Source organism: Adiantum capillus-veneris, chromosome 8 (assembly GCF_014529385.1).
Source record: "Adiantum capillus-veneris isolate H3 chromosome 8, ASM1452938v2, whole genome shotgun sequence".
Classification (NCBI taxonomy): domain Eukaryota; kingdom Viridiplantae; phylum Streptophyta; class Polypodiopsida; order Polypodiales; family Pteridaceae; genus Adiantum; species Adiantum capillus-veneris.
This window is the reverse complement of record NC_140938.1, coordinates 16302777-16326438: the sequence shown is the minus strand read 5'-3', so window position 1 is coordinate 16326438 and position 23662 is coordinate 16302777. Positions and strand designations below refer to the sequence as shown.

At 38.6% G+C, this 23662-nt stretch overlaps 1 protein-coding gene across 1 annotated transcript; it reads left to right on the top strand.

Moving 5' to 3' along the window:
- The first annotated feature begins 6667 nt into the window (after window positions 1–6667).
- Window positions 6668–8728, top strand: LOC147451725 (putative WRKY transcription factor 11). The gene is made up of 3 exons (XM_086517626.1): window positions 6668–7884; window positions 8120–8245; window positions 8323–8728. The coding sequence occupies exons 1-3, from the start codon at window positions 6812–6814 to the stop codon at window positions 8480–8482; spliced, it is 1359 nt and encodes a 452-aa protein (XP_086373752.1). The 5' UTR covers window positions 6668–6811; the 3' UTR covers window positions 8483–8728.
- The last annotated feature ends 14934 nt before the right edge of the window (window positions 8729–23662 follow it).

Here is a 23662-nt window from a genome sequence, read left to right as displayed (position 1 = left end):
GGACTTAATGCTATTTTACCCATAGATTTTCTGCTTCCAACCTTGTGTGTGGCCTATATGTAGCACACAAACTTGAATAAATTGGACATGAATGGTCTGACCGTTTGGACAACCTAGAAAAGTTGGGGATGAAATTAAGTTAAAAGCATTGTCGCGATATAGGCCTAAAAATGATGCATGAAAGAGTTTCATGACAAGCATGTGAAGCCTAAAGACTTTGTTCCAGGAGATTATGTGCTTGTTTACACTCTTAAGCAAAAAACAAAGAATTGATAAAGCCATTTGTGAGGCCCTAGGCTTAAAAAGGCTATATCTTGAGCTAGAGACGTCATATTTGAGCATTTTAAAGTGCTATCCTACGATTTTTGGACATTCCGGATGCATCCGTGGTATTATTTTTGTGTTTTGAAAACATATCTTATGTGTTTTGTCTCATCTTACATCACATCACTCATTAAGATTCATGGACATGGATTTTTGTGTAATCTTAAGTTGGGCTCTCGAAAAGCATTCTAAACGAGCATCCATTTGAGTGATTGAGCAAACTTTTACGTATGTACTAGAGAAATAAAATTTCAAAAAATTAGTGATGTTTTTCAAAATTACCTCTCTCTATGTTGAGTTGTATAGGGCCCAAAATTGAGTCCAAAATTCTCCTAATGCCACAACACTCTCCAAAGTCAGAACCCACTATAATGGTATGGCGGCCTAAACCTCAAAAGGAAATCTAAGCAAATAAAGGACATAACCTTTCGATAATTTTCTAACAAGCTGTTGAACTACAACACTTACTACATGGTATAGCTCTCTTACACAAGAACATGCAAACGACACCCGTCGAATGCCCTGAAGCAATTTGCTTAAGACCCACCTCTTGCACATCATTACTTCTTCCATACATTGACCAAGTATGCATACGTAGGGCCACCTACAAGGCCTTGCATAAGGCACTACTTTGATGCCCATGCACATCACAACCCTGATGACACACTATCACTGAGGAGAACTTCCACTAGGAGGGGGGGGAGGCATTTTTGAATGCGTTGAATGCGGACCTAGTAATCAAAGGAAAATGAGGCATTGTTTTATCGACTTTTGTGTTATAATTCTCATTTGATTTTTCCTTTTTGACACAGTTTTTAATTTTATGCCTTGAGAGGATGAGGAAATTCAAGAGTAAGGGAAAAATCCAAAAAATGAGCCCTAGGTGTGTGTAAATAAGCATATAATAATGCTTTTTGCTAAAAGTAATGATAAAATTTGGAGCAATCCATAAAAAATCTACAAATAAAGTCTTTTCTTTAGAAGTTGACTTTTTTAATTATCTAGCTATTTTTTAGAAATTTTAAGTCAAATTTTCTGTTTTTCTCTATTTTATGTTGTTTTTTTTAAATTTTGTAAGCAATAAATGGCAAAAAAAAAACAAGATACAAATACAAAGATTCCATAAAGAGATAGGAACCTTCAAAAGTCAATTTGGAACAAGATGAGCAAGTTATGACCGAATTCGTATAAGTTACGGAAAGTTGTTTTTAAGCCAAAAAGGCTTGATTTGACAAAATGGATGGATCTTGGTCATCCAGTGTCCAATTTCAAAAAAATTTGACATGGTGGTCATCAAAATGGGAGATTAGAATTCTCCATTCAACTAATCTACGGCTACTAAAGCCAAAGACAATCAACAAAGATTGGTATACTCGCTCACTCCCACTTTCTCTAATCCAATATGAGTGTCTTTGTAGGAAAGCTACCATTGAGCATGAAAAGTTTGAAGCTCAACCAAGTGAGTGACAATCGAAAAATGGAGAATGGCATGGCTCGAAAAGCATCCTGAGTGTAGACTTCACATGATGAGGGCACTCACTCCACTCGAGAAAAATGTCACTTTCTGCCCAATGTCGCGAGTCAGGACTTGGATTCAACATGAAGCACTACAAAAAAGACACTGCAATTGACTGAATTACCTAACTCTACCAGGTCCCTGAGACAAGCAAAGATTATATAAGAAGTATATGCTCAGCACTCTCACTGCACATATAAAATAGTATGAAGGCTTGCCAGATGCTCATGAAAATATGCAAGATGATTGCTGCTTGCATCATAATATACCATAAACCATGGGTCTCTGAAACTCCATGGCTATCATTCTTGGAGGGAAACAAGGGTTTGGTCTACGACCTCAGTAAGTAGCCCATCAAGAAAATTCTACATGGATTCTTTGAACGCCTAATGTTCATGCCATCCTACTTCATGAAAACATTTAAAGAAGCATTCTATATAGGTTTTTTCACAATGAATACCACTCTTTTCCAACTAGAGGTCAATGACATTTAGGCAAGGTTTGTGAGTTACCATGATATCGGACCCCACTAGACTAATACCATCATACCCTTTGCCCTTGAAGATAGAGAGCTATTGAAGAGCATATCAAGAAGGATTACAAGAGCAAGCAAAGCGCTACATACTAAGGCGATTATTCATTCGACAACTGCATTGATTTTAACTCATGTCGAGGACAACATGCAATGGGAGGTGGGGAGTGTTGAAAGATTCCAACAACAACAAAGGCTAACTGTGTACCCAAGAGAGTTTTTATCTTTGTAATGCCAATTGATTGTACTATTTTTTCCCAAAACCTGTATCCCATTATCATTTTGTAGCTCTCAAGAAATCAATGTTATGAGCCTAAGATGTAACCCCTATTATTATTGCAGCAAATTCAGCCTTTGTACATAAAACCCAAAGCTAGGGTATAAAAGGCAACTTTGTAAAGTTTTGATGATCATCATTATTATGAATGAAATGAGCAGATAAGGTTTTCTTTTGTACATCGTGTGCTTCTTCTTTTTACTAGAAGACTATCTCTTTGCACTACACTACACGGTTGTCGCATCGAAATTTTGAGGGCACCATTATGTTAGTCTCGTCGAGGTGTGCGCGTGGATATCTACATTGCGAGCGCTTTTGCGAGGACTGAGCATCAACTTCCACGACCTTCTAGGTAACATATCTCACCACCTGAGTGTTGGATTATGATTCCGTCGACTATACGAGGTTCACAAAACTTAGGAGAACCTAGTAGACATGTATGATGTCTGAGTTAGTGACCTCCTATTAGCTTACTGAAGAGAATCACATTTTTTTCCCATGCTCAAATTGTATGTTTGACGACCTAGATCTGTTCCGTGTAGTGTAAGTATGTTGCCTATTGAGATTGGAGTCGTTTGGAGTCGATTTGCTAGTGTATTTACATGTGGATGTGTGAAGGGATTAGAGGGAAGATTCCAGGTTTTCAGTAGATAGAATGCACATTGAACATCGAAGTGGAATATACTACATTCAAACGAGAGATTGAAAACCTCTTGGCGTGCCTCCATGCCTTAGTCGAGTCGCTTGCTCCTCAGGATTGACATTTTAGTCTTGGTTCGGTCTCTTTTTGAGATGTGATAGGTGTTGACTTTTGGATCCCTAGACACACCCTACTTGAATGCTCAATTTTTGATCCCAAGAGCTCGATTCCTCCACATTTTCAGGCATGAGCTCTCCCTAAACACATTCCTCGCCAAAGCATGAGGCGGACCATCTATTGTGATGCTCATTTTCACAAATTTTGAGCATTGAGAGCCGCTTATTAGCTTCACACACCCGCATGATATGTTTTCTTTGGTCCCATAGGTCATATTTGACTTGTGAAGATGATAATGAAATCTCTCTCTCTCTCTCTCTTTTCATAACACCCACTTGAGAGAGAGAGAGAGAGAGAGAGAGAGAGAGAGAGAGAGAGAGAGAGAGAGAGAGAGAATGGAAGAGCCTGCATATAGAGGAGCCAAAAAAGCTTGCTCAAGACAAAAAAGCATTCGCTAAGAAATGCTCACCAAAACAGGCGTCCCAACATAAAGAGTTGAATCCCTATCACAACTAATAATTTGATTCTAGGATAAGAGCTCAATCCCTTTTAGAAATCTTGGTTCCATACTCAACCTCAAGGAGTTGTTAATCCATGGCATAAACTCAAAGCAATAGTCTACACCTCTCTCACGGAAGGCATCCATACTATGGGCATGAAGCTACACCCTATAAGGGAATAGTGTAACACACTACTAGTAATGGTATGCACACAATGCAGTCTCACAACGTATCATCCTCAACCTTGTCACTGTTTGCAGGTAGCTTAATTGACAGGAGAGGTTGCTTTTGAGCAGTAGCAGCCGCTGAATCAAACCACAAACGAGGTTGCCTTCCATAACCTATCTTCGTTGCATTGAACAACTTCAACAATAGCTCTATTGCAATTATTTTCCCACTATGGGTGTAAGTTGTTTTTAACTTTGTGCACACTTGTTAACTATTTTTACCCTTTTTTTACAACTTAGCCTCCAATCACGATGTCGTTGCTTTGATAAATTATTATACTTCTTTTACGACTTAAAATTAATGTTTTTTAAATGCCCCCAAGTGCTCTATGCCAAGTGGCATCACTCTGCTGAAACTAGGTTGCCTTCTTGTGAAGGTTATCTCCACTGCATAAGCAACAAATGTACTTCTTCTCCCGCTCTTGGTTTGGGTTGTTTTTAACTGTGCGCACACTGTCATTGTTTTAAACTTTTTTTGCGACTTATAATTCATGACTTTTTCAAGACTCCAATCATGCCATCGTTGATTTGATGAACTATTATATTATTTTTACGACTTAAAATAGATCACTTTTAAAAGCCTCCAATCAGTGTATGCCAAGAGGCATAGCTCTGCTTTCAACGTTTTCTAAAACTATGCATAGATATCATGGTAATGATAGAGACCATAGACCAACAAACCAAAGTTGTTCTACAAGCAAACCATAGTTGTGATTGATTTTCAACCAAAATAGATACCTTAAATAGGGTCATCGAGATTTGTCTAGTATTTAGTGACTAATGTTATTCTACGCGCAAAAATTAAAATTGGCAAGAAGATCTTCAAACCTTGAGAGCCGGAGTTATAAACTTTGTAGTGTGGAAACCTTTGTCACTGTAGAAGCGTCCTTAATTGAATTCAAGCTCAACTTAGCAAGCTGTTTAAGATCATGAAACAACATATATTCTGTAGAAACTGAGTTCTTGTTGAAAAGAGCATTAATTCTTTGAGTCTAGGTGTACCATAAGTAGGTGTTCTCCACAGATTCCACAAGGGAATGTCCAAGCTTCTACATTCCCCCACCAACAGTTCTAAGTAGGTAAAGGGTTGAAGATGAAGTGACAAACAAGCATCGTGATTTTGAAGACCTCCAGAGAAGAACTCCATGGAAAACTTGGAGAACCAAGCTTCTCAAAATGTATTCTAAGGATAGACCCTTCATGATTCAGCTCTCCATGAAGTTGTAATTCCTTGTTTGGGACTGCCTCTTTCCCTTCCTTCGAGGCCTTGTATTTTTTTATTTCCTCTTTAGTTATACATTCTGCAGATCCTTCAAAAAAAACCTTTGTCACTGTAAAAGATTGCAATGGGGTGCAACCGCCCCTATTGAACATAGGTACAAACTAAAGGGGCGTTAAGAAGTTCATGCAAATGTGGACATCGACCACACCCAAAACCTCTATGAGCCAACAAGGAACTTGCTTTGTGGAGCATGAAAGAGTAGTGGGAAACAGGGCTAGAAAAATATGTATTTCCTAACCGAAGAAAATTAGGGCAAACTTAAAATTCTCTCGGATTTTAGGTCAAAATTTGAAGCTTTTGCCGGTAATTACACTAAAACTTGTGAAAAATTCTCGATTTTCTTCAAGGCAAGCTCAAAATTTAACCGGGATTTTAGAATTTTAGCAAGCTAAAATACACTAGACCCCGGTTTTTTTCTAACATTGATGGGAAAGAGCTCTTCACTTGACCTAGAAGTCTTCTCAAACCTTCCAGCATTATGATGAAAGCAACGACAGCAACGACAATTAATTTATATCATTAGTGTGAGTGGGGAAATCTGGAATATCATCAAAATAAGAGATCGTGTTGGTATTGTGGTATCAAATGGTTGGCCAGGGGGTGGCCCGAGTCAACGCTCCTTTTGGACGGCTACAGGACGTTGGAAAGAGGATAGGCGTCAGATGGGAGGGGTTGGATCGAACGGCGCATAGCGGCCGGGTTGTGGAGCGCACTACACACCCACGGTTTGACTGGCGCATTACAAATTAAAGGCTGCAGAGGCAGCAGAGCAAACGCCTTGACCAAGGCCCGGCCTGAAGGCAGCATTGAATAGTGAAAGTCGAAAATTGGCATCCGGGCCCGGGGGCAGGAGGCAGTGGGCCGGCCGCCGTAGTGGGAAACTGTTGACCCCTGCCTCTCTACTCTAGTAGTACTCTCTCTTTCTCGCTGACTCCTCTCTCTCCTCTCTCTCTCTCTCCTATGTAGCTCAACTACCTCGCAAGGTGCTTTTTCTCTCCCGATGACTTCAGAAGTTAAGAGAGAGAAAAGGGCGCTTCATTTTCTCACATCCTTGTTTCTTTCTTCTGTAGACTCGTAGACCCTTCCCCCCCCCTCTCTCTCTCTCTCTCTCTCTCTCTCTCAAGAAACCGCTCCTTTGTCTCCACTTGCCGCATATCTGGGGCATGCAGTTGAATCGAGCATTGTTTCACAAGAGTTTACTTGCTGTGTTGCTAATCTTGGCCCTCTAGTTCTTCGGTGTTTACCAGTCATCTCCCTCTCCCCCTCGCATCATCCACATACAGGTCGTCATCGCCCACCAACGCTCCTCTTACTTTCCCCGCAAACCCTTGGTGGGTCTCGTTCATCTGTTTGTTCAAGAACGTGGGCTGTCCGATCTCCCTCCTTCTGTGCGGCTATGGCGTTAGAGCTCTTGGATTACAAGAGCTCTCTTCCAACCTTAGAGAGGGATAGGGATGTTCAAGAGGCTGCCTCTGCTGGTTTAGAGGGTATGCAGAGACTGATGCATTTCTTCTCTCACCAGCGGAATTTTTCTCAGCCCCAGCAGCAAACTTCTCTGCAAGAAGCTTGTTCGAGCGCAACAGATGCGACCCTAGCCGAGTTCAAGAAGTTGATTGGTTTGCTAAGCAGATCTGGGCATGCTCGTTTTCGAAGATGCCCCGGTGGGGCTGCTGCTTCGTTCGGTTCCCTTTCGGAGGCTTCCCTTATGGAAGCTCCTGGAAGCTGTAGCTCATCAGACCTGGATTCTAACAAGGGCTCATCATCATCCTCACCAGAGCCTTCCCCGTCCATTCGCCAGAGCCTTATGGAGATGGCTGTCTCCACAGCAGTTGCGCAACCAGAAACTTTTCAGATGAACCTTCCCAAAGCCATCTCCGGTAGAACTGAGCAATGGTCTATCATACCTCACAATGTTCCATTCAACTCCAACGTTAACCCTTCTTGCAATGCAGCGTTACTTAGCACATCTCTTTACGGGCCTTGCATTGTAATTCCACAGCAGCAAAGTGGCTCTAACAGAAACATCCTAACCATAGCTAGTGAGAAAGCATCACAACATCAGCACATCGATGGCAATTCATTTGCAAGAGGGACAGCTCCATATTCTGTTATTGCATATCCCCAACAATTATTTCCCCAAGGATCAGCAGTTGTGAATTCCAATGAGAAACTATCACATAGTCTTCACATGGAGCCGTCTTATGGTAAGAGTAGTACTGCATATTCTCTGTCAGAGCACTCTTTGAGCTGCACTCCTCCGCTTTCGACAGCTACAGGGTCATTCATGTCGTCTCTTAGTATCGATGGCAGTGTCTCTAAGGATAAGAACTCTGTCTTTCAGCAAGTATTTGGAAGTGGAAGTGGCCGACCCCCTCTCTCTCTTAGCAAGAAAAAGTGCTCAGGTGGAAAGTCTGATGAACCCGGTGGAAGATGTCATAGTTCTGGAAAATGTCATTGCTCAAAGCGAAGGTAATTAGTCGCTGTCTTGTTGCTATTAAAGTCAAACTTTTTGTCTAAGCTGGCCTGATACTTGCATCTGCGTGGGAAATTATTGATATGAAGGTAGGATGTGTATGTATTCTTGTAGATCATATATGAATGTTTGCTTGGGCGTATAGTTATGTGTGGTACTCGTTTTTGTAATTGCAACAATTGTATGTCATTTGCATGGTTCCTTAATTACTTGTTTGGGTTATGTACCCAGGAAGTCCAGGAGCAAGAGAATAATTAGAGTGCCTGCTATTAGTGCAAAAATGGCAGACATACCGCCAGATGATTTCTCTTGGAGGAAATATGGGCAAAAGCCCATAAAGGGCTCGCCTCATCCTAGGTTTGTTAGCAAGTCTTTGCGCCTTGCACTGAAGACTTTTCTTTCTGTGCACTCATGTTGGGTCTTTTTTTGCTCAGGGGCTACTATAGATGCAGCAGTGTGCGAGGTTGTCCAGCTAAGAAACATGTGGAACGGGATGTGGACGACTCCAATATGCTGATTGTAACTTATGATGGTGATCATAGCCATGGGCAAATGCTGACCGAGAATAATACGGCGGTAGTGGTGGCCACTTAGAAATACAGATTTTAATGGCGAAAAGGCCTGTAGATGCCATCCCTTGTTTGTGCCTCAAGCATTTTGGAAAACACTTCAGGAGAGTAGCTGAGACTTTATAGTTAAAAGGCCCTCCGGAGGCTATGTGGGCAGAATCCTACTGAAAAAGGAATGGTAAGAGTATATGTTGATGGGACATCCCAGAACAAAAGAGCAGTGTACAAAATAGCTTTTGCAGAATTGGTGTAAGTTTATTTGTGTTCTCGACGCGTGTCTAGTGAAGCTCATGGTTGCAGTTGAGTAGCTCTGTTTGTCTGCTGTTTTAAGGATGCAATGATGCCGTGAATTGTTCGCACTGACGCAAGAAAGCTAAAAAGCCATTGCTCTTAAGATATATTTTGCAAGGACGGATCTAAGAGACTCCAATTTGTAGGTGAAACTTCAATACAACACCCTTATGTTTCTAGCCATTTTTGAGGCGACATGAATTTTCTGTGTTTTGGTTACGTAGGGATGTTTTGGTTCTGACATGAGAAACCTATTACTTCGTCAGGTGTGACGTGAGTGATCCTTAGCTACCATTGTGGGGTGGTTGACTGGTATAAGCAAGTTCGTGTGCTTTTGAGCTTAGGAAGAAAGGAGTGCACGGTCTTCTAATGAAGATCTTGTGTGGAGATCTATGGTAGCCAATTGAGTGAGCATTGACATGTCAGGATTACATAGGATAGTGCATTGGATGAAGGGGGGTGAGGAGGGGTGAGGAGTTCCATGGTGTCAAGTCCCTACTTGCGGAACACAAGACAATTGCTGTTGTAGACGTTGTGATTAAACTAAACCTGGGCACGAATTAAACTTGGATTGCATGGGCAACAAATGTTTACCTAGAATAGGGGCTTGCAAACAGGTATGAGTACCATGTGGCACATGGTCATGCAAAATTCAAATGGAAGCTTGGACTGGGAGATATTGGGTTCAAGCTTGGCTCTCACAAAGCGGAGGAGGTGGGAGAGCTTCTGTATGGCTTTGTTGTAATCGTTGTTTGTGTTTATTGCGTCTCGAGATTCCGTGCATTGTTGTGTTGAGGCATGTGAGTCGTTAGAACTTAGGCAATGGTCATGTGAGGCCTTGGTTATCAATTATTTGAACAAATAACTAAGCCTCATTCTTGGTCACACGCAAAAAAGAGCATTAATTGACTTGCTAAGCCTACCCTTTGTAACTACTAGCTCGTGCGTCTCGTCTACCGACGGGCCTCGCTCGCTCTTACCACCTCACTTTGTATGTGTGTGGATCTTTATACATTTTTCCATGACACATACACGATTGACACTTTCTATCTTTGGTTCCTTTAAACTACTTCTGGTACATTCAACCCCTTTTGCGCGTGCGCGCACACAGAGATTACATAAAAGCACATGAATGAAGACATTTAAAAAAAAAACAGTTTACATTATTGCCAAAAAAGCTCAAGAACATATCTGTATAGAACTCAGTCGTGCTATTTCAACTGGATCAAGATATTGCGTTGGGGCTCTACAAACTTCTCTTAAATCTATTTTTTGAACTCAACTCAAGTGAATCTTGTAATGACGAATCAACCCAAGCTCTTGTTTTAAGAGCATAAGCATAATGTTGGAAAAAAAATAAGGATCAAGCGACTTGATGTAAATTGTGTCCAACTCTTCATCTACATATGATCCCCAAACAGTGTAGTTTTTCTCAACCACTTCCCATACCCATTGCCATCCCCGTTCAGCAGGTTGCAATTTTTTTTCAAAAGCATCAACAATAATTTTTTTTACACTTGAAAAAATATTTATAATTTCGTGGGTTATTTAATTGGCTGCAAGAAAAGAAGACAACATTAGTACTCAGCTTAAAATGAGAGAGAAAGAGAGAGAGAGATAGATATGATGAACATGGTCACTTAAACACTTTAAAAAAGTGTAAGCGTAATGCGAACACTTCAATTACTAATTGTCATGCCAAAAAGTGTCGAAGAGGTTCATTAGGTCAAAGTCTTTACAACAAAATCTCAAATTTTTTGTTTACAACGACTCATATTCTACTTTATAAGTATCACTCCAATATACCGCATCGATAAAGTTCACAATTAATTTCAAAATTGCAAACTCTTCATCCGAAATGTAAAATTTGTGATTGTGATATATCTTTCGCAACTGAATATCATAACCACAAACATTGACATAATAAATATCAACCATATGTAGTTTTAGTAGGACTCATCAATTTTATTTTGCTCAATATTTGTGATACTTTGTATAGTGTAATGCTTAACCGTTCACAATTTCTATACCACTCACCAGTATATGAATACATCCAATGATGCCACCAACACCATGTATCATATCTTTGACAAATGTACTTTTCTTTAACTTTCAAATATATAATCATCTTTATATGTATTGGGAGAATAGTCAATACATCATGACCCATGTTAACCTACATTAGCAATTCTCAAATCTCTCTCTCTCTCTCTCTCTCTCTCTCTCTCTCTCTCTCTCTCACACACACACACACACACACACACACACACACACATTACTCTCAAGATCCAAGGTCCGACACGTCGAACATTGCGACCGAGGCGTTGAGGTGATTCACCCAAAGAATAGATTCTAAACATTCATTCATTCACTCCATAGGGACCGTATGAAAAGCTGCAATTGAGAGGGCGTTGCATACCTAACTCGTACAGTGATTCGCATATCATCTATATCAAACTCTGTGATAATAACCTATAACACTTCTAAAATATCGTGCTTTATATAATGCCAAGACAGAATGTCTGCAATAATATTGAAGCTTGAAATGAAAATAACAACCAATCATTTAAACATAAAAAGTAACAACACATTTAACGTCATATGGATTCAAGTTCAAGCTATACGCACGGAAGGATCTCAAAATCCTCGACAATACGAACAATATCCTCAGCATGTGCAGTACCCCTCCACAATGGAAGATCTAGAAAAAATGTTACATGTGTAAACATACAAAATAAAGGCCAAAAAGTTCTCATTCATGGTAAAAGTAAGTAACAAAGATAAGATTTTACATTTACATACCTCTAATATAAGTAGGTACATCATTGACGGTGTACGAAACCATGATGTGTCGTGCCATTCTTTATCTGCTATAACATCACAGATTTGGAAGTTTAAGAGAATAAATATGAAATAGAATAAAGAAGACTTTGAGGTTCATACCGTAGAGAATCATGTCCTTTCTTTTGTTCTAGTGAAGGATTTAAGAGAGAGAGAGAGAGAGAGAGAGAGAGAGAGAGAGAGAGAGAGGAATGAAAGCAATTCAAAAGACTTTGAAATTTCACAACTTCACAAAGAGACAATACAAAATAGTTATTGAAAGTGTAGCCTTCGAGAGACCACATTAGATATTCTATAAGTCCAAGGACCTATGTTGTATACATTTTGCAAGATATGGGGTGGTGTTTCAACTTAGTAAATATTCTCAATCGATATGGTGTAGTTGCGGTCTCCAGCAACTCCCACCTGTTGTGCATTGACTGGTCTTTCGTCACTCACAAACAAAATATTAATTTGAATTTGACGATGCTCGTGGTTCGAAGAAAAGGCAACATGGTAATATCCAAGAACTTCCATGGACATATCTCTACCTAAGGACAACATTTCATAAACACCTACGATGATAAAACCTCGATAGGAGTGATCTCTGCAAAGACATCCATGAATTATGTAGAGTAATAAAAGCTTAAAACTACAAATATACCATATATAAAAACTCTTACAATATAATATAAGTTTGATCAAATAAGATCACCAAAAACATAGCAGGAACTCTTCTCCTCTATTGCGGTGGATCTTCAACAGAGTAAGTCAATGTATAAGCCAATCTTCTCAAGAAAATAATAGGTCAAGTTAATAAACTTATTTAAAAAAGAAGATAAATACCTCGAATGAATTCAGTGATGTGACCCACTACATAGGAGGCATTGCGTCGAGGATCCATCTGTGGGCAATAGTTTGATCTAAGAGATATGAATAAAATTTAACATCAAGTGTGTCTGACTTTAAGTGAGAGCCACAATGTCAATTTGAACTTATGGTTATGAGGTCGCTAGTTGTAATAATTCCTTGAATACAATGTTTGGAGTGTAGTAACACTCCGCTTGAGTGTTTTCGATATTGACAACAATCCTCTTAGAAGCTACACTTCGTACACGTGACATTGCAACATACAACTGTCCATGAGAGAAGATTGATGATGCAAGATATAGACCAAGTATTCTAAGTGTTTGTCCTTGTGCTTTGTTGATAGTCATCCCAAAAGCAAGTCTGATTGGAAACTGACGACGCTTTATTTGAAATGGAAGCCCCTGATGGCTTCCAATAATAAAGTCAATCCTCGGAAGAAAAACTCTCTCTCTAATATTTGATCCTGTAACTATCTCTGCCTCAATTACCTTATGATGAAATTGCTTGCATATCAATCTAGTTCCGTTGCATAATCCATGTCTTGGATCCAAATTTCGTAGCAACATGATAGGAGCAATTTTTTTCAAGACTAAAGCATGAGGTGGAAAACCACCACCAAGAGTAAGGCTATTCAGATATTCAATTGTGTACAAATGTGTGTTTTTCTCTGACATACAAATTGAATATGCACTCAGATACTCTTTGCAATCTCCATGCATTCTTTGCAATGCATAGTCATTAATTAAATCCACCTCTTTATTCCGTGGAGCAAGTATTGCTCGATCTCTGAAAAAACTTGCATGATCTTGCAAATGACACAAATCTCCATATATAAAGCTTAGAAGATCTGCCAAACTATTTCCTGGAAGCATCATGTGTGAAGGTATTTTGACTCTATCTAAGTCTCCTCTATCATCCATAACCCCATTGCCAATATCAAGTACCCAACGGGAAAAGCTTTGTTGAAGTGAATTTGAACCGCAATCAACTATACGCATATTTTTAGAAAGCCTCAATATCTTCGTATATTTCCATATGTGAGAATGACACAACGAAGCATTTACAATGTCTGTACGACTACCTTTTGGTACAACAGGTAGTATTTGTCGAAAGTCACCTCAAGCAAAATAACTTTTCCGCCAAACAAAGTATCTCGGTGCATAATATCTCTTAAAGTTCTGTCCACTGCTTCAAACGCATAGCGATGTGTCATTGGAGCTTCATCCCATATAAGTAAAGCTGCATTCCTTAGAAGTTCTGCAAGTTGACTATTTACCTTTATATAGCACGTTGCTTCGGAGTGAAGCTCCAAAGGTATCTTAAACCTAGAATGAGCAGTTCTTCCATTACTCAAAAGCAAAGCTGCAATACCCGAGGATGCACATGCAAGAGAAACTCTACAACTTCCTCGCACTCGTGAAAGAAGTGCATTATATAAGTAAGTTTTTCCCGAGCCACCAGGACCATCTAGGAAAAATACCTTCCCTGAATGTGTGTCAACAGCTTGTAGCACTTGGTGATAAGCATCTCGCTGATCCTCATTTAAGGAAGTCTCCATACAATCCGCTATACTACTCTGTTCATCAACATTGAACATTGTTTCTTCAGCCATAGCACCATTTTCACTTAAGGATACTAATGTTGAGTCTATTGCTGGCAACATATAATCACAAAGCCTCTTGCCATGTTGTTGCAAAAAGCATTCTATATGAAGCAAAGCTTGATTTTTTGCCACATCAAATCGCACACTTGCATCTGAAATACTCATCCTTAGGGCATAAACATAGTCCTCACAAAATTCAGTACAAAACCTGTCCCAAAGAGCAGCCGGATGAAGTGGCTCACAAAAGACTAATATGATTGTAAACAGTTGTCTCAACTGCATTCAATTTTGAAAAAAAGATGCCTCTTGAAGGCAAATTGACCATTCTTCATCATCTTGCAATAATCCTCTAGCTATACATGCCTCCTTGTATGTATCATAGATGTGACCATCATACATACGCAAGTCTTCAAAACACTTACATCCCTTACAAATATTGAGAAGCATTCGTAGGTAATAAACCTCACCAGCAGTAGGGACAATATTATACATTCTTCCAATAGAAACACCTTGTTGTCGTGGAGACCATGCCTTTCGACTTTTATTCCATACCTAACTATTTGGAAAGTCAGTATATGTGAAGCTATTTGCTTGAGGATAGTTTTGATTTGCAACAAACCATTCTGTCAAGGTAGTTTTTCTATTTTGATCATTATCTAGCAAATGTGATACATCATCACCATTTGAAACGTAACCATATTCTGCAATGGAAGGTGTACTTGCAATCGTTGAATAGCTGGCCTTTCACTATGCATGTCAAAGCCAAATATTCTCCACATAGCCTCAGATGCAGAAATATAACGTGCATTGATATAACTCTTGATCTCATCAGTAGCTCCTTCACCATCTTGAAGGACAATAGTGGCTCGATCATGTCCCTTGTAGACATACTTATAAAAGTATTTCACGGCAGTGAGACAGTTGAGCAAATCTCCACATTAATATGGGCTTGGTATCTTAATGATAAGAGAGTTCTATAAGGAACAACCCAACGATTATCTAAATTGTAATTTTTAGACGTAACAAACCTTCCATCATCTCTTCTCATATACACAGGATATCCACTTTCGTTTATATTTGTAGACGTAGAAAATGTTTGTGGAAACTTGAATCTACACTTACCATCAACCATACATGGAGAACGTGGGTTCAAATGACCACATGGCCCATGAACATTACAACGACTCACTGCATCAAATAATTCTGGAAACACATTCTTGTCGGGGAGCTCTACACAAACCAACTTATCATAGTGTAATGTATCTGTGGGTTTATATTCGGATGCAAGTATCAACAATATATGTGCATGAGGAAGACCTCTCTTCTGAAACTCAATCACTGAAACATGTCCAATTATCTCCCCAAATACCTCTTGCTTGATAAGTAAATGCATCATATCTTGGAACTTCTGATAAAACACTCGTGTTGTCACATCAGGACGATCAACAGTACTTTGTCCAGGTAGTAATGCATCATTTATTTCCTTCCATCGTGGATTACATGTGAATGTGATGAAGAGATCCGGTTTACCCCTACTACGAACAATTGCCATTGCATCTTGAAATAGTTGGCACATATATCTTGGACCTCCAACAAAAGACGAAGGCAAAACAATCCTATAGCCAACATTTTGACCTTCAGTCCTCTTTAATCCATCTCTAGCCTCAACCATGTCAACCAATCCTTGATACACTTCACTACGAAGTGTTTTTTGGTTATTTCGCATCCACAAAAGCCTTGACTCCTCTGAAGTACTATAAGCATCCACGACATACTGTTGTAATAGCCTACCTCTTCGAAGAAGACACTCCACAGTATCATCTCTTATTTGTAAGCGAAAGACATAATATTGCTTTTGACTCAATTTTTTTCCATCGGTAGTCTGTAAATAAAGATGCCATCCATCCTCTCCACTTGGAAATAATAAAACATACAATAAGGACATGTAAGCTCGATGTCAAAAGGAGAGGGTGCAAATATGATCTAGAGATTCTCAAATATAGACTTGGTTAAAGTCTCTATGAACTAGTAATAATGCTTTGAAGCTGAAGAGTTAAGATAAAATTTTCATGAATTTGGACATTATTTGGGATTACGACGTATAATAGCGTTATACATATAATTTTTAAGAAACAGACATATAATTGCAACCCAATTTTTGATACAAATTTCAACTAATTGTATTCAAATGCATACCAAAACCTACTAGCGCATGAATTTTTGGCTCCTAGCTGTGTCAAAATATAAGAATCCAAACTTTCTACATCCTCCTCCATGCTTGTTAGATGGTTAATCTGTTAGATGCTTGAAAGATGGTTAATCTATTTTTCTCCGTGAAATTCTCTAGCATTTGTTTCCTCTTTGCAGCTTGTTCTTTGGCTACTTGATGTGCCTGTTGGACAACTTTGTCATGCTTGTCCTTCTTGTTTTTAGTTGCATATTCTATTTCAAGCATTCCTTGAGTTAATGGCAAGTGATAATTTTTTAATCCAAAACTACTAATCAAATTGGTCATTTCTTGTCTATCCATTGTAGCAAGTTTTATAGTCCCACTTGCTGATATAAAATGAATCACAAATGGTGCCATACCTCGCTTTTTTCAATTTCTTTGTCTTTTATTTACGAGTGTAAACAAGCACTTTATCACTTGGTAGAAAGTCCTTAGATTTCACATGCTTGTTATGAAACTCTTGCATGCATCGCTTTTGAGCATATATTGCAACTACTACTCTTAATCCAATCTCATCCAACTTCTCTAGGTCATCCAAACGATCATACCATTCACGTCCAACCCATTCAAGCTTCTTAGCTACTCACAAAGGTTGGAATAAAAAAATCTATGGGTAAAATGGCATGAAGTCCAAACACCATGTTATATGGTGTCATACCTAAGATTTTTGTATGTAACTCTATAGGCCCAAACTGCAAAGTGTAACTATTGATCCCAAATTTGATCTATTGTTGTTCACAATCTTGGTTGAAACTCTACACAAAATTTTATTAGTACTTTTGGCTTTACCATTAGCTTATGGCTGATAAGGAGCTAACTTTCTATGTATGACCATGAATTCAAGAAAGCACTCAATGACTTCAATAACAAAATGTATCCTTCTATCACTAACCATTTCAATAGGTAAGGCATACCTTGTATAAACATTTTCACACAACGAGAGAGAGAGAGAGAGAGAGAGAGAGAGAGAGAGAGAGAGAGAGAGAGATCAAAAGCATTAGGCCAAGTTGAGGGATTATTTCACGTGCCACTCTCAAGGTGCATAAGTAAAACAATGGATCTTTAAAGGCAAGATGGGTGACACCCACACGCTGCACGTGTGTCCATCTTCCCTCTCCCAGCTACGGAGCTTACATGTTGAAGATAGCAGTATCTAGCAAAAGATGTAAAATAGAGGGAAGCTAGGATTGGTCTAAAGAAATAGCAACACTGGAAGCAGACTCTACTCTAATGGTGGCACCTTGATCATCAGCAACATTGCAAGAGTTTGCCTCCACTCTCGCATGCTTTGCAGATCTTTCAAGCTTCTCCTTGCTCTTAAACTCAGTTTACAACTATTGCACAAGTTGTATGCAAGTATCTTTGCTCAACAAAGTAGTAATATCAAGATTTTTTAGCTCTTGAAAAGTCTTTGCAATCTACCCAATAGATTACTTGACCAAGTTCAATAATGAACCTGATCTCGTTAGTGATATGTCAAAAGGAGAGGGTGCAAATATGATCTAGAGCACACTCTAGCTTTTCCAATCTATACAAGAAACACTTGGTGGCTATGACTTTATAGCTGCCTTGTTAGTCAAAACATGAACTCACCAAATTTTTATCGCACTTAACTATGGTATGAGTCGTATGGACTCAATTTGTGACAAAGAAACATGGATCGTGATCCATGTACCTTTGTGTCAAATCGTATTGGTACATAGCTTCCCCTTAGTCCACTCATTCCTGCTATATGGTTTTATGTGATTTGGATCCATTTAGGTCACCAAAAAGTCCAAACCCTAGGTCTGCTTTGTGGTTTTTGGACTTGAAGTGCTTTTGCCCTCTTCTGACCCACCTTTTGAAGCTTTTTGGCTACTTCAAATGCAAAATTTTTATGGTTGGTGCTGGTTGGGACGGTCCCGCTCCCATGGTTACTTCCTCTTTGAAGCTCACACTTTTGAATCCATTAGCCATATATGTGTACGATCTCTCCGAAGAAGTATCAAAAAGACTTTCCTCTAAGATCGGCTCTAAGGTCAGCGGTCTCCTTGATTGACACTCTCTTTTGTTGAGATATGACTAACTTGGTCTCAGATAGTAGGGTTTCTACTCTAATATAATCTACCTGATCACAAATACATCAAAAATCACTCTTGCAAAACCCTGACTTGTAATCTTTGTGATGCATCCAAATTCTTTGATTGATAGCACTTTGAGCCACACACTCTAGCTTTTCCAATTTGTATAAGAAACACCTAGTGGCTAGTTTACAATTGCTATGTTAGTCAAAATCTGAACTTAGGAAATTTTTATCGCACTTGAAATTTTTGTTTTGCTTGCAAAATCCACAACTCAACTCCAAATTCAATATTGAAAAGACGACTATGCTCTTGGGGACTAGTGCTAGCTATGGTATGAGTCGTCTGGACTCAATCTATGACAAAGGAACATGGATCGTGATCCATGTACCTTTGTGTCAGATCTTCCTAAACTTGGTACATAGCTTCCTCTTAGTCCATTGATCCCAATTATATATTTTTGATGTGATTTGGATCAATTTAGGTCACCAAAAATTCAAACCCTAGGTCTGCTTTTGGTTTTTGGACTTGAAGTGCTTTTGCCCTCTTCTGACCCACCTTTTGAATTTTTTCGGTTACCTTGCTTTTAGAGGTTTTGTTTTCAATGGTCTTTGCTACAAGTCTGTATGGTCTCTATCCAAAAATTAAAAAAAGTACATGGATCACGATCCCTGTTCCATCACATCTCGACCCCAAATTTGGCTCAATGATTACTTACACGGGCTTCATGTAGTTAGTAAATACATTCATCTAAGGGGAACGCACTGACGGTTGTGCTTGATCATAACCAAGAAAAAAGCATCAATGACCTTGAACCAAGGGTGAATTAGAGAAATCCCACCCTTTGAACCTCAAAGGTTGAAATCACATTTAGTCTGATGACCTCAATTGAAAGTTTGAACCGATAAGGAAAGATATTTTGGGGTTAAGGGTCCTATATGCGAAAAAGTGAATGCTATCACCCTCTTGATTGGCATCAAAGAGTAAGATTCCTGTCTTGCTGTCGATCTCAAGCGGGAGGGATGTCAAGAATTGTGGTGTATCCATTTGGAGATGGTGCAACCAATGGTCCCCAGCGTGGCCCTCACAAACTAGACAATGCTCCAAAATTCATTAGCATGTTTGGAAACAACGAGAAAAATGTTGGGCCACCACCATTCAAGTAGATTCACAGATCCCTCAAGCTCAATTTCATGTGATGATAGTAAAAGATGTAGCAGACAACATTATATTGGGAATGCCACTATCCCAAATAGTTCTAGAAACATAGAGTTTAAATGAGATGGAGTCTTCAAAGAAAGTAGATAATGAAGAGAACTAGAGATTGTCACAGAAAAAAGACACACAAATTCCTCAAATACAGTACAAGTGGAAACCAAGGACAAGTTAGAGTTTATTGAACATGTTTCAACCCCACCCAACAAAACCTTAAATGAGCTTGAAGCAAAGCACACAACAAAAATTGTTGTTTAAACATAAAAACTAGAAACCACAAAAGCTATAGATAAGGAATTACCATGACAAAAGGTAAAGGAGATCAAGGCTACAAGAAACCAAGAATCGATTAAAAGTCCAAAGGTGCATCAGCACTGCTAACTGAGGAAACAAATGTAAGTCCTAATGGAACACATAGTCACAAATCACCTTCCATAGAGACCCAGCTAGACCATGATGAGAACACAAAAAAAATGATAGGTATCTTCAATAGAACCACAACAAAGATAGTTATAGTCCTCAGTAGTGAAAAAGGAGAAAGTTTCGGATACAGTGCTCTACTAGATAAAGCAGCAAAGTGCAATATGGTTTCAAATAGCATCCAGAGAATACTCAAGGTTAGTCCATGCAAGCAAGATAGCAAAGCAATCCAATGAATTAATACAAGTGAAGGGGAAATGGTTGCTACTCTCAGTATCCAAAAGCATGAAGAGCACAAGTAAAATTTCAAGTGATGCTTTCAAAATAAATAACTGCAGATATTATCCTTGGTAGTCATTGGTTAGACCAACACAATACTTACAAAGACAACAAAGTGCTATTACTCTCCTTTCCAAGTGGTGGAAAGCAAATGTTACAAGTGCCCCTAATGTTGGATTCAAAGGTCCAAGTTTCACAAGAATCATTGACATATTCTACAAACAAAGGTAATGCTAAAGTAAACCCTCCAATGACTAGCATAATAGATGTGACAACACATGCCTCTACATCAAAGAACCTTGCTGTATCAACTCCTTCAAGAAATTCAAGCTTTAGAAGGACTCAATCATTAACTAAACCAAATAGAAACTCAATGGAGAACCCTAGAAAGCAATGTTACATCAGCCCAAGTACTCATTAAAGCATGAGAAAATCAAGAAAGCATTTGTCCCAATCAGTCTAGCAAAAGTTAGTGATCCAGTGTGGATTGAAGACAAAAGATCAACACAAAAAGACAAGCACATGAGGTGGATATATTCACAATACAGTTTGAAAGAATAGAAGTACTACAAGGGTAATAGAAAAACATGGATACTAAAGCCAAAGATCATGGCATATAAAGTGCAATCAAAACCCTCCCAAAGAAGAAGGTCAGATAGGTTTCAACCTCAATAACGTTCTTGGATACCTAAGAATAAGCAATACAAAAGAAAAACATTGGATGCTGCTACTTCCACCATCCTCAAGAACATACAAACCCAAGGTGGATTCCAAATATTCTTCTTCTTGCATAAGGATTCTACATAGGATATACAATAATTTGGCTATCAATCAACCAAAGGCAAATGACACTTATAGACAAGCTACATGAAGATCACAAGAGATCAACAAGACCTCGTGCTAGAAAAAGTCACCAAAGAATCTACAAAGGTAATAGAAGGATTTGGACTCCTAAGTTTTCCAATACTCATGGTCAAAAGTCAAATACCGGTAGTCAACATAGGCTTACAACAAATTTGTAGGCTCCTTTCAATAGGCCTGACTGGAGAATCAAACGGGTGGAGTCTTCATAGTCAAAGAAGGATAACCCGACTGACTATGAAGGTGATTAAATAGGTATAACAAAAGAAACCTTCAATGCGAGCTTGGTCCTTCCATAAAACCCACTCTTTTAGGATTCACGATTAAATATACCTGAAGAATTGATTGTGGTAAGCACAATAATGTAAACAGTCAAGTCACCAGGGTGCAAGAAAACTCTTTGGCATATTCAGAGTTGAGTTTCCATGAAATGAGAAAAGCACTAGTCCCAAAGATTCAAGTCTTAATAAGCTCTATGCTATGAGTCTTAGCTACGTTAAAGCTAGAAGGAAGAGTTGAGCTTATCTAAGTCATGTTGTTAATGCTAGAAGAGATGGGCATGAGAGTCAATGTCTATTAACTTGATAATGATGGAGTGGTGTAAAGTCCTACACTCACTCATAGTGCAAAAAAAAAGTAGAGCACATATCATTGAAACCCAAAACCCTTCTTAAAGGGGTGCCAACTTGTAAATCCATGTCATATGCTTTTTAAGCTACATCTTCTTTTTAAAGAACCCTTCTTGCACAACATATTTTTTTTCATGCATTTATGTGTATGCGCATAGGATGTACCATCATTGGACATATGCATTAGACACTCATTTTTTCTTCTACCTATGCACTTTGAGTGGACTTCAATAGATACACATAGAAACTTTCCATATTTATACCCTTATATTTGTTGCCATTTTCTTTCCCTATACATCAACAAATACACCCTTTAGTATTTTATTAATATTTTCCATGCTAATAAGGACTCCAATAATGCATGTATCCCAAAGGAAGCTTTTTCTCCAATGGGTTTTTTCCCTTTGGATTATCTACATACTAGACCCTAATCTAGATCCTTACCATTCTATTTCTCTTGTACATACTCTTAATAAATATGATAAAACCTCACCATCATACTACTATAACAATGGACAAAGAAACAACGTTGACTCACACCCTCCTCACACCGTAGATATCCACCATTTTGGACATTCAAGATGCTATAGCGGAGTGAATCTCACCAAAACGTTCCTCGACCAATGAAGACAGTACAACCCATTGAGAATCAATCAACAACCTTCCAACCTCCTTCGACAATTATCAATAGTGCTCAAGGATGAGCACCAAAATCAAAAGGGGGGAATGTTAACTGAGCCAACATTAGTTAACAGGATTTGCTAAAAGCCCAACTACGAACTGCACATCAAGGATGGATACAAAGAAGTAGTAAAGATTGTATTTACACATTTTTTCAATATGGTTGTGTAATGTAATTTCTTGATTTATTGCAAGTCATTGTAATAAATGTGACCTATTACAAGCTCAATGAGAGTTCGAAGCTATAAAGAATATATTAGCTAGTGTGCCAAGGTAGCAGATACAGTAAATGTGGATCCTTAAAGGCCTTGGAAGCCCAAACATTGCACATTTTAACCCTAGGTAGATAAGACACTATGTAAATGGAATTGGGGCTCTCATCCTCATTTGTTGAGAGCACCTCTAGTGAGAACTCATGTAATGTGTAGCTGTGAAGACTTGATTAATACCAATCATTGCTCTTAATTCTAGAAGATGATAGGCTAGGACTATTGGAACGTTTGTGGACCATTAAAATGTAATATTGAAAGTACCACAAATCGTAACCTCTTTGTTCTACATGTCATCAAAACATACATAGAAATACTTTAATATCTTCTCCTAAGACCTTAAGATCAACCTCCTATCAAAACAATAGCATTTAAGGGTGAAAGCGTGGTTTGGTGGTACAAAAAAGGACCTATTTTACTTCTACCAATGAAAAAGTGGGGACTAGTAAACTTTTTGTAGTTTAGGTCAAAACTTTTTGGACCTTGTGTTTTTAGATTCTTCTTTTGAAGATCTATCCACTGATATATAGTATGATAGGTAGTTTTTCATGTGACATGTAGAAATTGTAATTCAAAGGTTTGTCAAAGGTGCTGTCAAGGACAATTCTTTTTGTACCACCAAAGCATGCTTTTAGCCTTAAACTTGAAGACATAAGCAAAGTAGTAGATTAAGGCTTTCATAGCATAGACATGAACCTTTACAAAACTAAAAGTGATAATACTCAAGAGATAGAGCAAGAAAAGAGAAATGCAATGCACTTGATGGAACTTGATTTTGATTGCCAAACTACAAGAGATGTTGATTACTAAATAGCTCTATTTGCTTCATTTCTTCATTTCCTCACCATGCAAAATGTTATCATAATGTGTCTTGTTATCCTATTAACCTAATGGGAGAACCTAAAATAAATTCATATCTTCAGAGATACTTCAACATCTTTGAGTAGGACATTAGCAAAGAAAATCACACATTACAC